General features: G+C 40.2%; 1 protein-coding gene across 1 annotated transcript in view; it reads right to left on the bottom strand.

Moving 5' to 3' along the window:
* Positions 1-1,059: 1,059 nt before the first annotated feature.
* b4galnt3b (beta-1,4-N-acetyl-galactosaminyl transferase 3b) overlaps positions 1,060-13,851 on the bottom strand; it is a 36,528-nt gene continuing 23,736 nt past the window's right edge. Inside the window, exons 14-20 of the mRNA XM_050073114.1 lie at positions 12,569-13,784; positions 11,704-11,963; positions 10,662-10,815; positions 10,485-10,557; positions 10,220-10,373; positions 8,756-8,882; positions 1,060-5,114 (exon numbers count right to left, since the gene is read on the bottom strand). Coding sequence (XP_049929071.1) covers positions 5,003-5,114; positions 8,756-8,882; positions 10,220-10,373; positions 10,485-10,557; positions 10,662-10,815; positions 11,704-11,963; positions 12,569-13,784 — 2,096 coding nt within the window. The 3' untranslated portion in view covers positions 1,060-5,002. The remainder of the gene's footprint in view (positions 5,115-8,755; positions 8,883-10,219; positions 10,374-10,484; positions 10,558-10,661; positions 10,816-11,703; positions 11,964-12,568; positions 13,785-13,851) is intronic.

Below are 13,851 nucleotides of genomic sequence, written 5' to 3' on the forward strand. Positions count from 1 at the left end.
ATATATTAGGGGGATTGATTTAGTAGCATCTAGGGGTGACCAGCTGAAACTTTTCCTTGTTAGAATTTCCTCAGTGTTAATTGTTCAGGAGGTTTTTACTGGGAGCTGAATATCTGCACAGGTCTCCCCTTCTCCAAAGCAGTTTCATGTTTAAAAAATCTGTGTTTTACGCCGCTGCTTGTCATGGAGGGGGAGCCAACTACGGTAGGCAACATGTTTGGCTTGTTCTGTCTGGGCTACTGTAGAAACATGGCAGCGCAACATGGCAATCCCTGTGAATGATGACCCGCTCCCTATGTAGATATATATATCATTCTAAGGCAGGGGTAGGCAACATGCAGCTCTGGAGCCATATGTGGCTCTTTATCACCTCTACAGTGGCTCCCTATGGGTTTGTCAATAAAAAGGAAATAAATAGCTGCTATCTTTTTTACATTTTTATTTCCATCCATCATTGTTCTATACCTTAAGTTATTATTAAGTTATTTCCTAATAGCAAAAATGTGTAACCTAACTTGTGTACCTGACCATAAAAAAAATGTCTTAACATTTCTTCAACTAAAAGTGCGTCGTACATCTACGACCTGGTAAATCTCAGTGCCGGTGGCTCGTCCTGAGTCTTCTTAGCTGTGCTAACTATGGATTCCAAATTCAGAAAAGGAAAATGGAGAATTTAATAGTGTGTGGACAGATTTGTTTGCTTTCACTGCCAACGCTGCAAAGTTCAAGTAGCAAATAATCATGAGTAGCCCACTGGAGAGGCGCCACCTTGTGGTACAAGATGAATGCTCGTTTGGAGCCATTAGTAATGTTGATAGGATAATTTAGATACCTTCACTATAAGGCTCAGATATGCTTTGTGGCTCCGTCCAGATTTTTTTTCCTTTTAGTAAAGGTTGCCGACTCCTGTTCTAAGGTATATACACTAAAGAAAACATACTTATTACTTAACATTTAATTTCTGCCAATATATCCCACTAGATATTAAGTTTATAGCCAGAACACCTTACTTTTGTAACATAAGTAGCATATGACAACTATTAAAAAGCACTCATAATGTCATGAAAAGAAAGGCAAGAGAGGTTTATTCCTCAGATTTGTCAAGGCAGTGTAAAAAGGTGATAAAGAAAACATGTCCCTGAGAGAAGAGACTCGTACAGAACTGTACAGTAAGGCAGAGGTTAAGTCCCAGCACATGAGGTATATCTAAAGACATCAAAGTAAGAGATGAAGGAGTAGTAAAAGAGGAAAGCATCAAACACCCTGACCAAACTAGAAACCACATTTCAAAAGCTTCAGTGCTTTGATTCTTGACAGCGTTACAAACCAAAACCACCAGCAAAGGCTGGCATCAGACCAGAAAGTGTTGTGATTTCACACTGTCCTAAAAAAACAAGTGAAGCAGTTCAACGTGTATCAAATTCAGAAGAATAAGAAAGGCACAAGTTTGTTAAAATGGAATGTGAGCAATCAGAAAAAAATGCTGCCATTAGTTTTGTCTTAAATAACAATAAAAACAATCTGATAAATAAACAAGATCATTTCTTATCCACTGTATTTCCTATCTGTTGACAGTGAAAACAATAATCCCAACGTTAGAACGGAAACTTCATAGACTGAGCCCAAAAACATTGATTTTGAGAGTCATCTAAACAATTCATCTTTTGAAAAACAACAATTAAATTCAGCAGGTAGATCAATGAAATAACAGAAGCTGTCTGCACAGACATAAATTACACTAAAACTACAGTAAAAATGTCCCTTAATGCTACACTCACACAGACAACATTTCCAAGAACCTGACATCATGTCATTAAACAAATCCTGCTCTTTCTAAAAAAAAACTTTTCTTCAGAGGAATACAGTCAGCCAGCTTTAAACTGACATCTTTGGTAAGCGTCACTGTAAGGAGAACGGCCAGAAAATGTCACATTAATGCATTGTTTCAGTTTTCTGATATTTCATTTATGATTCATGCGCCAGAAATGTCTGTGATGCATCGGGCAACACAAACACACCTGTCCAAATATAACTTACAATCCTTCTCCGACATACTAAACAACACAGCCACGGAAATCTGATAATTATTTTTTCCAGTTCAAGGCTTGTCCAGTTGTAAAAACAGCGTTGTGTGGTCCCAGTACCTGAATAACAGTCACAAAAGAAGGCACATTTCATATTTACAGTTTTTTTCTGAATGATCTCACACTATCGGTGATTCTTGAAGCACTATCTCTGAAACTATTAGCACTCGTAGCCAAAGCGTTCACCAAGTGGGCCAAACTGAATGCATGTTCTCTGCTTTGGGGGTCAGCTATTAGATGATTTATCAATTAGTTGATGAAAAGAAAAGTAATCTGCAACTATTTTGATAATCAGTTAATTGTTTCTGTAATGTTTTGAGCAAAAAAATTCAGATTCCAGCATCTTAAAAGTGAGACTTTGCTGCTTTTCATTGCCATGTATGATTGTAAATAAAGAGGCTTTGGGTTTTTGGACCGTTGGTTGGACAAAAGCAGCAAATTGAAGACGTCACTTTGGGTTCTGGGAGAATGTGATGAGCATTATTCACAGTTTTACTGACTAAACAATTAATCGATTTACTGTGAAAATAACAGGCAGAGTAGTTTCTAATGAAAATAGTAGTTGCAGCCCTCAGATAATGACTTCTCTTACAAATCAGAGCTTGAGCTTTACAGTCTTATGGTTAGACCCTCGAAGCAGGGGAGATTTAGCCTAATTTTGTCTGTTCTTTTAGAGTGTGTTAGAGCAGTGGTTCCCAGCTGGTCCATCCATGGGGTACAGGTTTCTCCTTAGTCATTAGTTCAAGGTCCACACAGTTTAATATATTTAGCATCATACTTGTGTTTGGCCATGCTGTTGAGCTAGTTTGCTGTCTCTGTCAAGTAGTTGTCCATTATTCACTCAATCTACAGCAGGAAACGACAGAAATTCACTGTACTTAAATATAAAGTGTGTTTTTTACAAACTTGACACATTTGCGAGTCACTTGTGGTCCATTCAAAATGGATCCATGACCCACTTTTGGACCGCGACTCACCAGTTGCGAACAACTGTGTTAAAGGAGTGTTTATGCAAAAGGGCAGACTGAGCTCAGACGTATGACATCATGTGATATTTATGTAGTATGTATGTAGTTTCAAGCTGGCATATTCGGTCTGATTTAATGGTGACACACATATGGTGACCTGCACTGATAGTGATTTTATGATGATGATTTTATACCTAATATTTACCTAATATTTATAATTGTGATTTTGTCATTTTTATTAACTTTTATTGTATATTACAGAATTGTTTAATTTTATGATCTATGGATACACTGCTGCTTGTTGTTTTTTAACTGTGTCTCGTAATTTGTCCTTGAATGCTCTGAAAGGCGCCGATAAACAAAATGTATTATCATTATTATCATCATTACAATTTAAACATCTGTTACATTAAACCCAACGTAAAGGCAGGGCATTTGTACATTTAAGAGTGGGCAACATCACAATTGTTGAAGTCACTAAAAGATATAAAGGGCTGGATAGAAACCAGATGATCTACAACCTCTGCGATGACAATTGTCAGGGGGAGATGAGTAGCATGTTTCTTCTGATTGTCACAAAGTAAGCTTAATGAATTATAGAGAAAGGTATTTGCCAAAGTATTATTTAAACTGCTCACTGATGTTTAAATTAATTTTGTTATTTCAGTCAGTTAAGCTAAAAGTTATTTTTAACCTAGGTACTTTTTTGAAGAATGTCTGTCCTTTGTTTAAAAAACATTTGTACTTTCGCCATGTCGCCATCGTCCTCTTATTATTGTGTGTTATGTTTGTGCTCCATACCATGTGATCTTGAATCATTAGATAAAACAAAAAGAACATTTTCAGAGAAAAAAAATGTAATCTCTTCCCCATTAGTACTGACAGTGCTCAGAATACACATCAAACATTTGGACATCTGTGTGTATGTGTGTTAACTACATGCATGATAAGACTGCTCTGCCTGTCACACAGGAAAAGCAAAAGCCACAAGTGTTTTTCGCTCTTACTATCAGTGTTTAGTTGCTGCTTCATGTGGTTATTCAAATGAGAGCTTGAGGAGTTTTGCAGGAATTGTTTGCTTTTGCAAGAGCTGTATAATGTTTTGCAGCTTTCGTGAAAGGTTTTGAGGTTAGTGTGTGGAGTTTTGCAAAATTAGGCTTAGTTTAAAAGATAGTGCCGAATCAATCAGAAAAAAACTGTAAGGAAACATAGAAAACTTGGAGGCCACTTGACAGGTAAACTGAGGTACACTTTTCTGAAATGTTATCGCTTTCTAGACACACCAGACTCAAATGAAAAAACCGACAAATGAAATCCTACAAATATTGATAAAATAAATATAAAGTTTTCTATAATTTACCATGACAAATAAGGCTGTGTTTAGCATAGACACAATCTGCAGTCAAACACATATATATCTTTGTCACAAACAGATAAACAATTTGCGTTTTCAGTTAAGACTCGTGTGCAAGACTTCTGATCGTTATGATATCAGTGGACACTTGTGTGTCTAGATCCTCGGAGTGTGCACAGTCACTGTATTTATGTTTTATCTTTGGATCAGGTCAGTTCCTTGCAGCCAGTAGTGCAGATTGTGAAAGTGTTAGTCAGCGACATGGTGCACAGCTGTATCTTCATTTCAAATATCACACAGTCAATGGCACTCATCCGCCAGTACCCTCTCAGTAGTCATGAGTACATCCAGTGAAATAAACTCTGAGCAGATCAGTAGTACCTCCTTAGCAACGACCCTCACGGCTGACACTGAGTTGCTTTTTTCACAGAGCTGACGTGAACAGAGACAGCATCCAATCCTGTGTCAACCTCTCTGTCGGTCAGCAGCTATTACGGTTATGTAGCAGGAATCGTGCTACGGCCTTAAAGTGCTCTGGTTGCCGTGGTTGTAACCGTGGCGACTGTGGTCATGGTGCAGCAGGCAGGCCCACAAGGTCATCTGTGGCTGGGCAACACCTGCCGGTTCCACATGCCACGCTTGGAGTGATAGTGGTGGAAGAAGTTTCGTAAGTAGATCCTCTCCACTTCCAGTCCTGCCTGGAGGATCCTAGGAGCAAAGGAGAGTTTTATTACTTACAGTTCATTTAGTCGTGGTCACAAACGTTTTAAGCCAAACTTTATAAGGCCTATGTTCAATCAAAACAGGTGTGAAATGTTTCAGTGCTGCTGTGCAGATTCACAAATACTGAACATAATCAAATCAGTTACAAAAACAAGTATGCTACTGGGTTAAATGTAGACCAGGAAAGGACGGCAAGAGAAACACCTGCTAACCAATTCAACTGAGCTGGACAGCCGCGAAAAAGGTTCACAGGCTGAGATCAATGCCAAAAAAATGTTTTTGTGGCTGTCCAGCTCAGCTTAATAGGTATGCGGTATATTCTTTTGTGAAGTGTTGTTAAAAACAGGCAGTTACCGAACTGAATCAAATGTGTTTTATTTGAGCATGTTGACATGTAACCATATAAATACGTAAGTACTGTATTTCAATGCACATACATGCAGTTGGATCATTATATGCTCTTTTTCCTTTTTTCTGAAGATGTAGTATACTGAACAGTAATAACTAAGAATACAATGGGAAAAAATAAATAAATCATGGGGCGCCCACTAGCTAACCCCATGTGCAAAGGCTGTGTCCTTGCAGCAGTAGACACAGGTTCGATTCCAACCCACGGCCCTTTGCTGCATGTCATTCCTCCTCTCTTTCTCCCCCTGTCACACTATAGCTGTCCTATCAAATAAAGGCAAAAAGCCCCAAAACTATATTCAAGAAAAAAATCATCATCATAATAATAAATAAAAGAGGACAACCCCTCCCCCCTTAGCCCTACCCTTCCCTCACAATGCCGATAGGTCACAGAAGTAAGACAATGAGTGACAGGTGCCCAAACCTTGTCAAAATATGGGAGTTTGTCCATAAGAGTGTATCTTATTTTTTCTCAGTGAGGTGTGTCCGTAAGGTCACTTAGCCACATCTTTGCAGTGGGAACTAAGTTCCTTTTTCCAGTGCCTAAGGAGCAGTTTCTTTGCAATAATGAGACTATAGGAGAGGAAACACTGCTGGGTGTTGCTTCACTTTCTGACATCATCAGACATTCCTTAAACAACACAGGGTGTCTACAGATATAACCAAGTTAAATTTAAGTACTCTTTACAATTAAACACACTGATGTCAGTTCAAAATGAACAGTATTGTAATGTAAAAAGAAAACAAACTCTCATCGCTGTCATAAATGCTATTCATTATTCAGTCTGTCCAATGATAGAGTGCCGAAGTCACGCCCCTTCCGGTGAAGCTCATGGGACCTTAGATCGGAAAAAATATGAATGGCAGTGAATGAGGAGAGCAATATTATCTTTTGGTCCCGTTGGAGTTGTGACATGAAATCTAAATATGTTGTTAATGAATTTAAAACATACATTTTAAGGTCAGGAAAGTCATACTTTGTGGTAAAACTGTTGAGATATAAGCTTTTTAATTAGAAAGACTCAGGAGTACACAGGAGGAGGTCGCGTATGTGACGTCATAGCTTTCGCTCGCTTCCTGCAGCTTGGCCTCCCCGCTGAAATTCCACTGTTTTATGATTAATCGATTTATGATTGAAGATGTCTGTGTGTTTTGTGCCAGGTTGCAGTCACTCCAAGCTGCTGGAAGCGAGCGAAAGCGATGACGTCACGTACGCGACCGCCTCCTGTGTAGTCTTTCTAATTACGTTTTTTCAAAAGCTTATATCTCAACAGTTTTACCACAAAGTATGACTTTCTTGACCTTAAAATGAATGTTTTAAATTCATTAACGACATATTTGGATTTCATGTCACAACTCAAAGGGGACCAAAAGATAATATTTCTCTCCTCATTCACTGCCATTCATATTTTTTCCGATCTAAGGTCCCATGAGCTCTACTGGGAGGGGCTTGACTTCGGCACTCTATTTTAAACAGTCATTGGGTCCATCAGGCTGAAGAAATGTTTGCGGTAATGTTGCTGATAAAACTAAGGTTTAGTTAGACCTTAGTTAGAGGTTGTCACTCTCTGTATTTGGCTTGATGACTTCCTGTCTTTTAAACCTCAAGCTGATAATCTAAAAAAGCTGAGGCTGAATTTAGGGCTTTATTTCAAAAACAAGTCCTGTTTCTCCTTTGAGGTTGCTGCCACATTTTTACCAGTTTTGGATTATGGTGATTTGTTGTACACAAATGCATCTGCACATTGTTTGCACATGTTACATACTACATATTTTCAATTTACATTTTTTTAATTTTATATACTTTATTAATCCTCGAAGGGAAATTAAATTTTTTCACTCTGTTGTCAATTACACACTGGTCCGAACACATACATGCACAAACAGGACCTATACATGCACTAAGTGGAGAGATGTCAGAGTGGGGCTGCCCATGACAGGCGCTCCAAGCAGTTGGGGGGTTCAATGCCTTGCTCAGGGGCACCTTGGCAGTGCCCAGGAGGTGAACTGGCACCTCTCCAGCTACCAGTCCACACTCCATATTTTGGTCCGGACGGGGACTCGAACAGGCCAAAATATGGAGTGTATCATAGTGCACTGAGATTTGTTACAAATTGTAAAGCCCTTACATATCACTGTGCGCTTTATTCCAGGACTGATTGGCCTTCTTTGACATTTCGTAGGCTCAGTCACTGGTCTTTGTTCATTTCTAAACGCATACTGGGTAAACTCCCTTCGTACATTTGTACTTTAATTGAACATGTGATTGGTGCTAGAGTCTGTCAAGATTTAGTTTTGCTGTCTGTTCCTAGTGCACGGACTGCGCTGGAAAAGAAAGCTTTTATGTGCTCTGCTCCTCTCACTTGATTTGATCTTGTCATTGTGCGCAGGTGTTCTAATATTTCTACATGTTACTGTATGTTTTATGTTTTTTATTGTGTTGTTGTTTGGCTGTAACTTTTTGTGTGCTGCTGTCTTGGCCAGGTCTCCCTTGTAAAAGAGTTTGTTGATCACAACAGGACTTACCTGGTTAAATATGGGTCAAATAAGATAAAATAATGTGACCGAAAATATTTAAGACCCATCGAATCTGAATTTAAGACAATTTAAGACTTTTAAAGGACCTATAGACACCCTGTAATAGTGAGTGGTTGTGGTTCTATCTGAATTCGAAATATTATAGATATTAGTTTGAAAATAGAGATCCAGCAGGTCTTAACTTTGGGACACAGAGCAAAACTGCAGAGTAGAGTGTCGCTTGTTAAAAGGTATCTGTCACAAGTAGGAGAAATGTCAGGGTATATTCTGTGTAACCCCACTGTTCTGTGGAAGAAAAGATAATAAATCTTGGCATCATTCGCCGGCCCTTTAGGCACCCACTTTGGAATCCACTGCTTTAGGGACGTGAAAAACAAACTACTGTCACACTGTTATGCAACAGCTATTCTGTAATGTCTGTATCTGCTACAGTTGGGGTTTACCCACTTGTCCCAGGGTTATTTTAAACAACTCTATTGGGAACATGCATGGACTTGTCACACTCGGTACAGGGATGTGGAGGGATTATCACTGTCAGTGACAGCAGCACAGAGAGTAGTACTCGTACTCGTCGTCATGCTTTTCAAACTCCTTTTCTGTAAAGCTAAATGAAAACAAAAAATACAAATATAGGAAACAGACTAAAAACAATATGACTCATTCAGAAAGTGAGGACAAACCTGTCCAGGAGCTCCCAGTCTTCTCCTCCCCAGCGGTCTTTGAATTCCTTGGTGTTCATTCCTCCCACTGCGTCCAGATCTGACTTATAGATCCCCAGCAGGCCAAAGCCATTGACCTCCCAGTAACCTGCAACACAGATGGGATGACCACATTTTTATTTAAATATAAAGTCCACCCTTCTCCTGAATAGCAAAAATCCTTTTGATTATAGCGACTTAACATGACCACCATCTTTGATTAAATATCATATAATTTATCAAGGTGAGAAAACATTATATTTATTGACCTACACCTGCCACTTGTTGCAACCGAACATTACTGGATGCCACGATTCACTGAAACAGGTATTTGTCTGAGAGTGTGTGGCTGGAGGCAAGAAGCTTTTAATTCATGACCTTGGAGGTTTCTGTGTACATAAAATCCCTCCGTCTTTGGAGTCACACATCCTGCTTGTCTGAAGACTGACTCCTTAAGACTGAACAGACTTCCTAAGACAGGTTAGTAGTAACACAAAGAAAAAAGAAGGGGAGCCTTGATGCAGAAGAGTGAGGAAATGTACAGTAAGTCACATTTATATCTGCAAAAATTGGCATGTACAGGCAAAACAAAAAGCTTTAAATGGCAGCTGATCTGGTTAAACCAAAGCAACCAATGTGTTTTTTTCTGCATGTGGATCCTTTTATTATTTTCTGTCTGAGACAAAATGCCAGCACTGTCTTTCCTCTTGAATCTTTGCTGTCTATCTCCCTCTTCACTGTACTTTAAACAGGATTCCTGCACTCACTTGGACAACTATTAAAATCATTTCTTAAACATCTTCTCAGTCAAGTTCAAGAACTTAAAAGTTGGGATATTTTGGAGTCAGTTATGACATTGTTATAAGATAGATCAGATAAGTGCCTATATTTGCCCTCCTGATCTTTCCAAAATAAGTCTTTCTGTAACACCATTCATTTCGAAACTAAAAGCAGGGGCTCTACACTTAAATTTAATGCTTTTTAAGATAATTTTAAACCAAATTTAAGACAGATGTTTGGAAAGAAAATCTTTATCGTCTTTTACTCAAGCATTGCAAGTATATATAAAGGTAAGTAGTATATATGTGGTCCTGTGCAGAGGAAGGTTCAATGTAAGAATGTGGTTATTCGAGTGAGTTTAAGCTACAATTTGCAAACGGAAAACTGAAATATTAAGTAAAAAGATAGTATTAGGTTCAGTGGTAGGTTATGGATGTGTACCATCAGAGATTTCGTGCAGAGGAGCTTGACTCATTTTGACAAAAGAAATTAAAGATGGTAGATGAAATTGGATAAAATGCATGTGGCTATTAGGAACTCACAAATTCAATTTTAATTTTTGTTAGTATTATATTTCGATTAAAAAAAGATTCTAAAATTATTAAAATTTCCAACCTTCAAAATGAACCATGGTCATAAAGTGAAGATGGGTGCATCTGTGTCTACCTCTGGCATCCAATGGCGTAGCCCCGCAGTCCAGTCTCAGCACTATTGGAGCGAAAGCCATGTATCCCTCTACACAGTGCTTCCTGATGGTGTCGATGATGGAGGGAGGGAAGTGGATGTGGAGGTCACAAAGAAACACAATGCTGTGGTCATCCTAAGGGAGAACAAGCGGGGAGAGATATAAAAGAGATGGATTATAACTACTATTAACACATTCATCCCGTTATCTGGAAGCTTCATGTCTGAGTGATGTTGCAATACTCACATTTATGAGGTTGATGCCCGCCTGCAGACCAGCAGAGCGCTCAAAGTTTCCGCTCAGCTTCACATACTGGTACCTGATAAATTCCACAGGCATTATTTGTAGTGCATACATATCTTGTGTGATGAGCTTTAGAAAGTTCAGATTAAGTGTAACAGTGAAGCAAACACACACACACACCTGGGGAGCGAGGACTTCTTTAGAGCCTTCCTCACATCCATGTCAGTGCTGTTGTAGTCAGCGATGATGAGATTGAAGTTGGCGTCTCTGGTTGCTCGGAAGAGTTGTTCCATATCTGTGATCAGCTGCTGCACCCATCGAGCCTGGTTTTTCACTGAGCATCGTACAGACACATGAGCCGTTATTTAAACAGAAAAGCAGGGAGAAAACATCACACTGAATTGATGCTCCCCACCCCCCCAAAAAAATGTACTTTGTAGAACTGACATCATCCCATTATGTAATCATCAATTACTGTCAAATAATATATCTGATGTTGACAAAATGTAGAAACTAATCGCTGTTTTCAATTTTCTTTGGGTGGGGTGCATCAAATCAGTGTGCTGACACATGTCTCAATGCAATTTTGAAAAAACAACCACACAGTTTAAGGATTATGAACAGCACACATGTATCCTTTAACAGAGAAAAATACTATGGGAAATTTAATCTAAAATAAGTATTTCAACGACACATTTCTTGACTCTGACTTCTGTGCACTATCATTTGAGCATCAGTGTCAGATTCCCATTATCACTGTGTTACACTGAATTCAACAGTCCTGATATCAGATGATGCATTGTCCAGGGTGCAAACCAATTGGCCTTCCTTTTTTAATTTTCACTTTGAAGATCTTGTCCCAAGGGTGCTGTCTTTATTCCTGCACATTTTAGACAATGGCTGCTATGGATCCCTCCCAAAAAGTGTTTTTCAAAAGGGTCCACTGAGATCTGAGTCTTTATACAGCCTCGAATCTGACACTGAAGGCTACATAATGGAGGCCTTTCTCTCTTTGAGTAATGAAATATTGACAAAGAGTCTGTGGTTGTGACACGCCGATTAATGTCAGTATCTATAGGAGATCTGGTCCAAGAAGTAAATGCTCACATACTGAGGTCATCTGTCATCAGTTACAGTGTAATGTGTCTGAACTTTAACACCTGAGTACCTTGATGATGAATGTTAAAACAGAAGCTAACAGTATGGTTAAAGGAGGGTGTACCAGGTACTATGAAGTGGACGGTGGCGACAGGATTCCAGCGGAAGCCCACCGGGTTACACATCACCAGCTGAGGTTTCTGGTGTTGGAAATTGAAGTCCATGCTGCGCTGCCTGCTGTAGCGAATCAGAGTGTAGATGTAGTGCGACAGCCGCAGCAGCTGGCCGTCAACATCTTTCAGCTCCAGCTCCAGAAGGTAGCGGCTGCCCTTGACCCCGTCCACGCGCTTCACCACGTTAACCACGCGCACCAACGTGAACCGCCTGCAAGGACAGAGAGAACCAAACAAATCATAGTAAAATGTGCTTCACACTGTAGTGTAATTGATGCACATGATTGTACTTGCTATTAAATTATATTGGAAGTGTAACTGGTTCCAAAATGTGACGTACTCATTCAAAACTTACAGCAAAACCATTAATGGGTGGATAATGGATGTTTTCACTGAGATGTTTTTTCTTAACTGACATGTCAGCATTAATTTTTCAGCAAGGTCAGTAGCTCCCAAACAAGCAGTGCCAAGATAAATTTGAGCGGCTCAAAATACACTCACCAGCCACTTTATTAGGTACACCAGTTCAACTGTTCATTAATGGAAATAGCTAATCAGCCAATCATGTGGCAGCAACTCAATGCATTTAGCCATGTAGACATGGTCAAGACGACCTGCTGAAGTTCAACCTGAGCATCAGAATGGGGAAGACAGGTGATTTAACTGACTTTGAACGTGGCATGGTTGCTGGTGCCAGACAAGCTGGTCTGAGTATTTCAGAAACTGCTGATCTACTGGGATTTTCACGCACAACCATCTCGCACAACCATACTCCCTGTCAAATAAACTTGTAAATAAATAAAACACTGTACTAACCCGTGGTGCTTTTCATTGAGTTGGTCCATGAAAGCCCTGACCGTGGGCAGAGTGTCACTGGAGCTGAGGAGCAGGTTGCCTGAGATGTTGCAGTGCAGGTCGATGGAATCTGATCGCATTGCCTGAATGTCCAGCTGGCTCACCTGGAAGGTCTGGCTCCAGTTGACCTCAGTGTCAAACACTGGTGGGGGGGTAAGGTCCTCATCATCCGCACCTTCAAAGTCGTCCCCTGGTCCCCACAGATTGTCTCTCTCACCCTCCCAGGTGTCTCTCTGCCTCACAGCCCTGTTGCGAACTTCATCTTCCTCCCCTGCTTGGTTCTCCTCTCCCATGTCCCACTGCCTTTTGTGTATTTTGCCTTTGGTGATCATCCTTACTCTGTGGATGCTATTTTCCAGATCTTGCAGAGGCATTTTCATCTCTGTGTCTTTATCCCTGAGGCGTTTTCTGGTAACTGTGTCCCGCTGATTAAGCTTTATTGCAGGGCGCTCCAGGACGCCTGGATGGAGCTCCATGTCTCTGATTCCAACCCTTCGCTGCGGGGCCTCTGCGGGCTTTTCAAGCAGAGGAGTGACCCTCTCTAAGGGTTGAATCTTTGAGTCCTTAAGTCTCTTGATTTGGGTATTATTCATTTTACGGGACACCTGGATGTTATGCTGTTTAGAATTGAGCTGCTCTGGCACGACCGCTGGTTGTTCCAGTGCTTTAAACTGCTCTCTGTCCACTGGTATCACTGGGGTTGTCTGTCCTGGTCTCACAGCGGTCTGTACCGATTTGAGCTTTTTTCTCTTTTTTGATTTTGACTTTCCTTTTGCTTTCATTGGTTTCACCTGTCCTGCTTTTATAACCTGGCCCTCAAGCCTTACTTCCGTCCTGTTCTGTTGCAGGTGATATTTTGGGGTTTGTGTTGACTGCAGACTCTCAGCTGGTTTCTGTGGCTTTCGCTTTAAGACACCGTCTTTCCCCTGCCTCCTCTGCAACTCATCTATGTGCAGTCTTGTTTCCGATATGTTCTTCCGCGTGTTGTTAGTTTCTTGCATGACTAAGGAGAAGAGTTTGCGCCTGCGTCTCTGAATATAATCGTCATAATCGTCACCATAGTCTGGAAAAAGGCCGTTATTCACCCGGTCTTGCCTGACTGCCTTTTCTCTTCGATAGGCTTCATTGTCATACTCGTCCCCCTCTTGCACTGATTTCCTCCTCTGGAAACCAAAACCTAACACAAAAGTAGAGTGTTATGAACAGACAATACAGTTTGATATATATATATATTTTTTTTTAAA

This window comes from Epinephelus moara, chromosome 20 (genome assembly GCF_006386435.1).
Source record: "Epinephelus moara isolate mb chromosome 20, YSFRI_EMoa_1.0, whole genome shotgun sequence".
NCBI lineage: Eukaryota > Metazoa > Chordata > Actinopteri > Perciformes > Serranidae > Epinephelus > Epinephelus moara.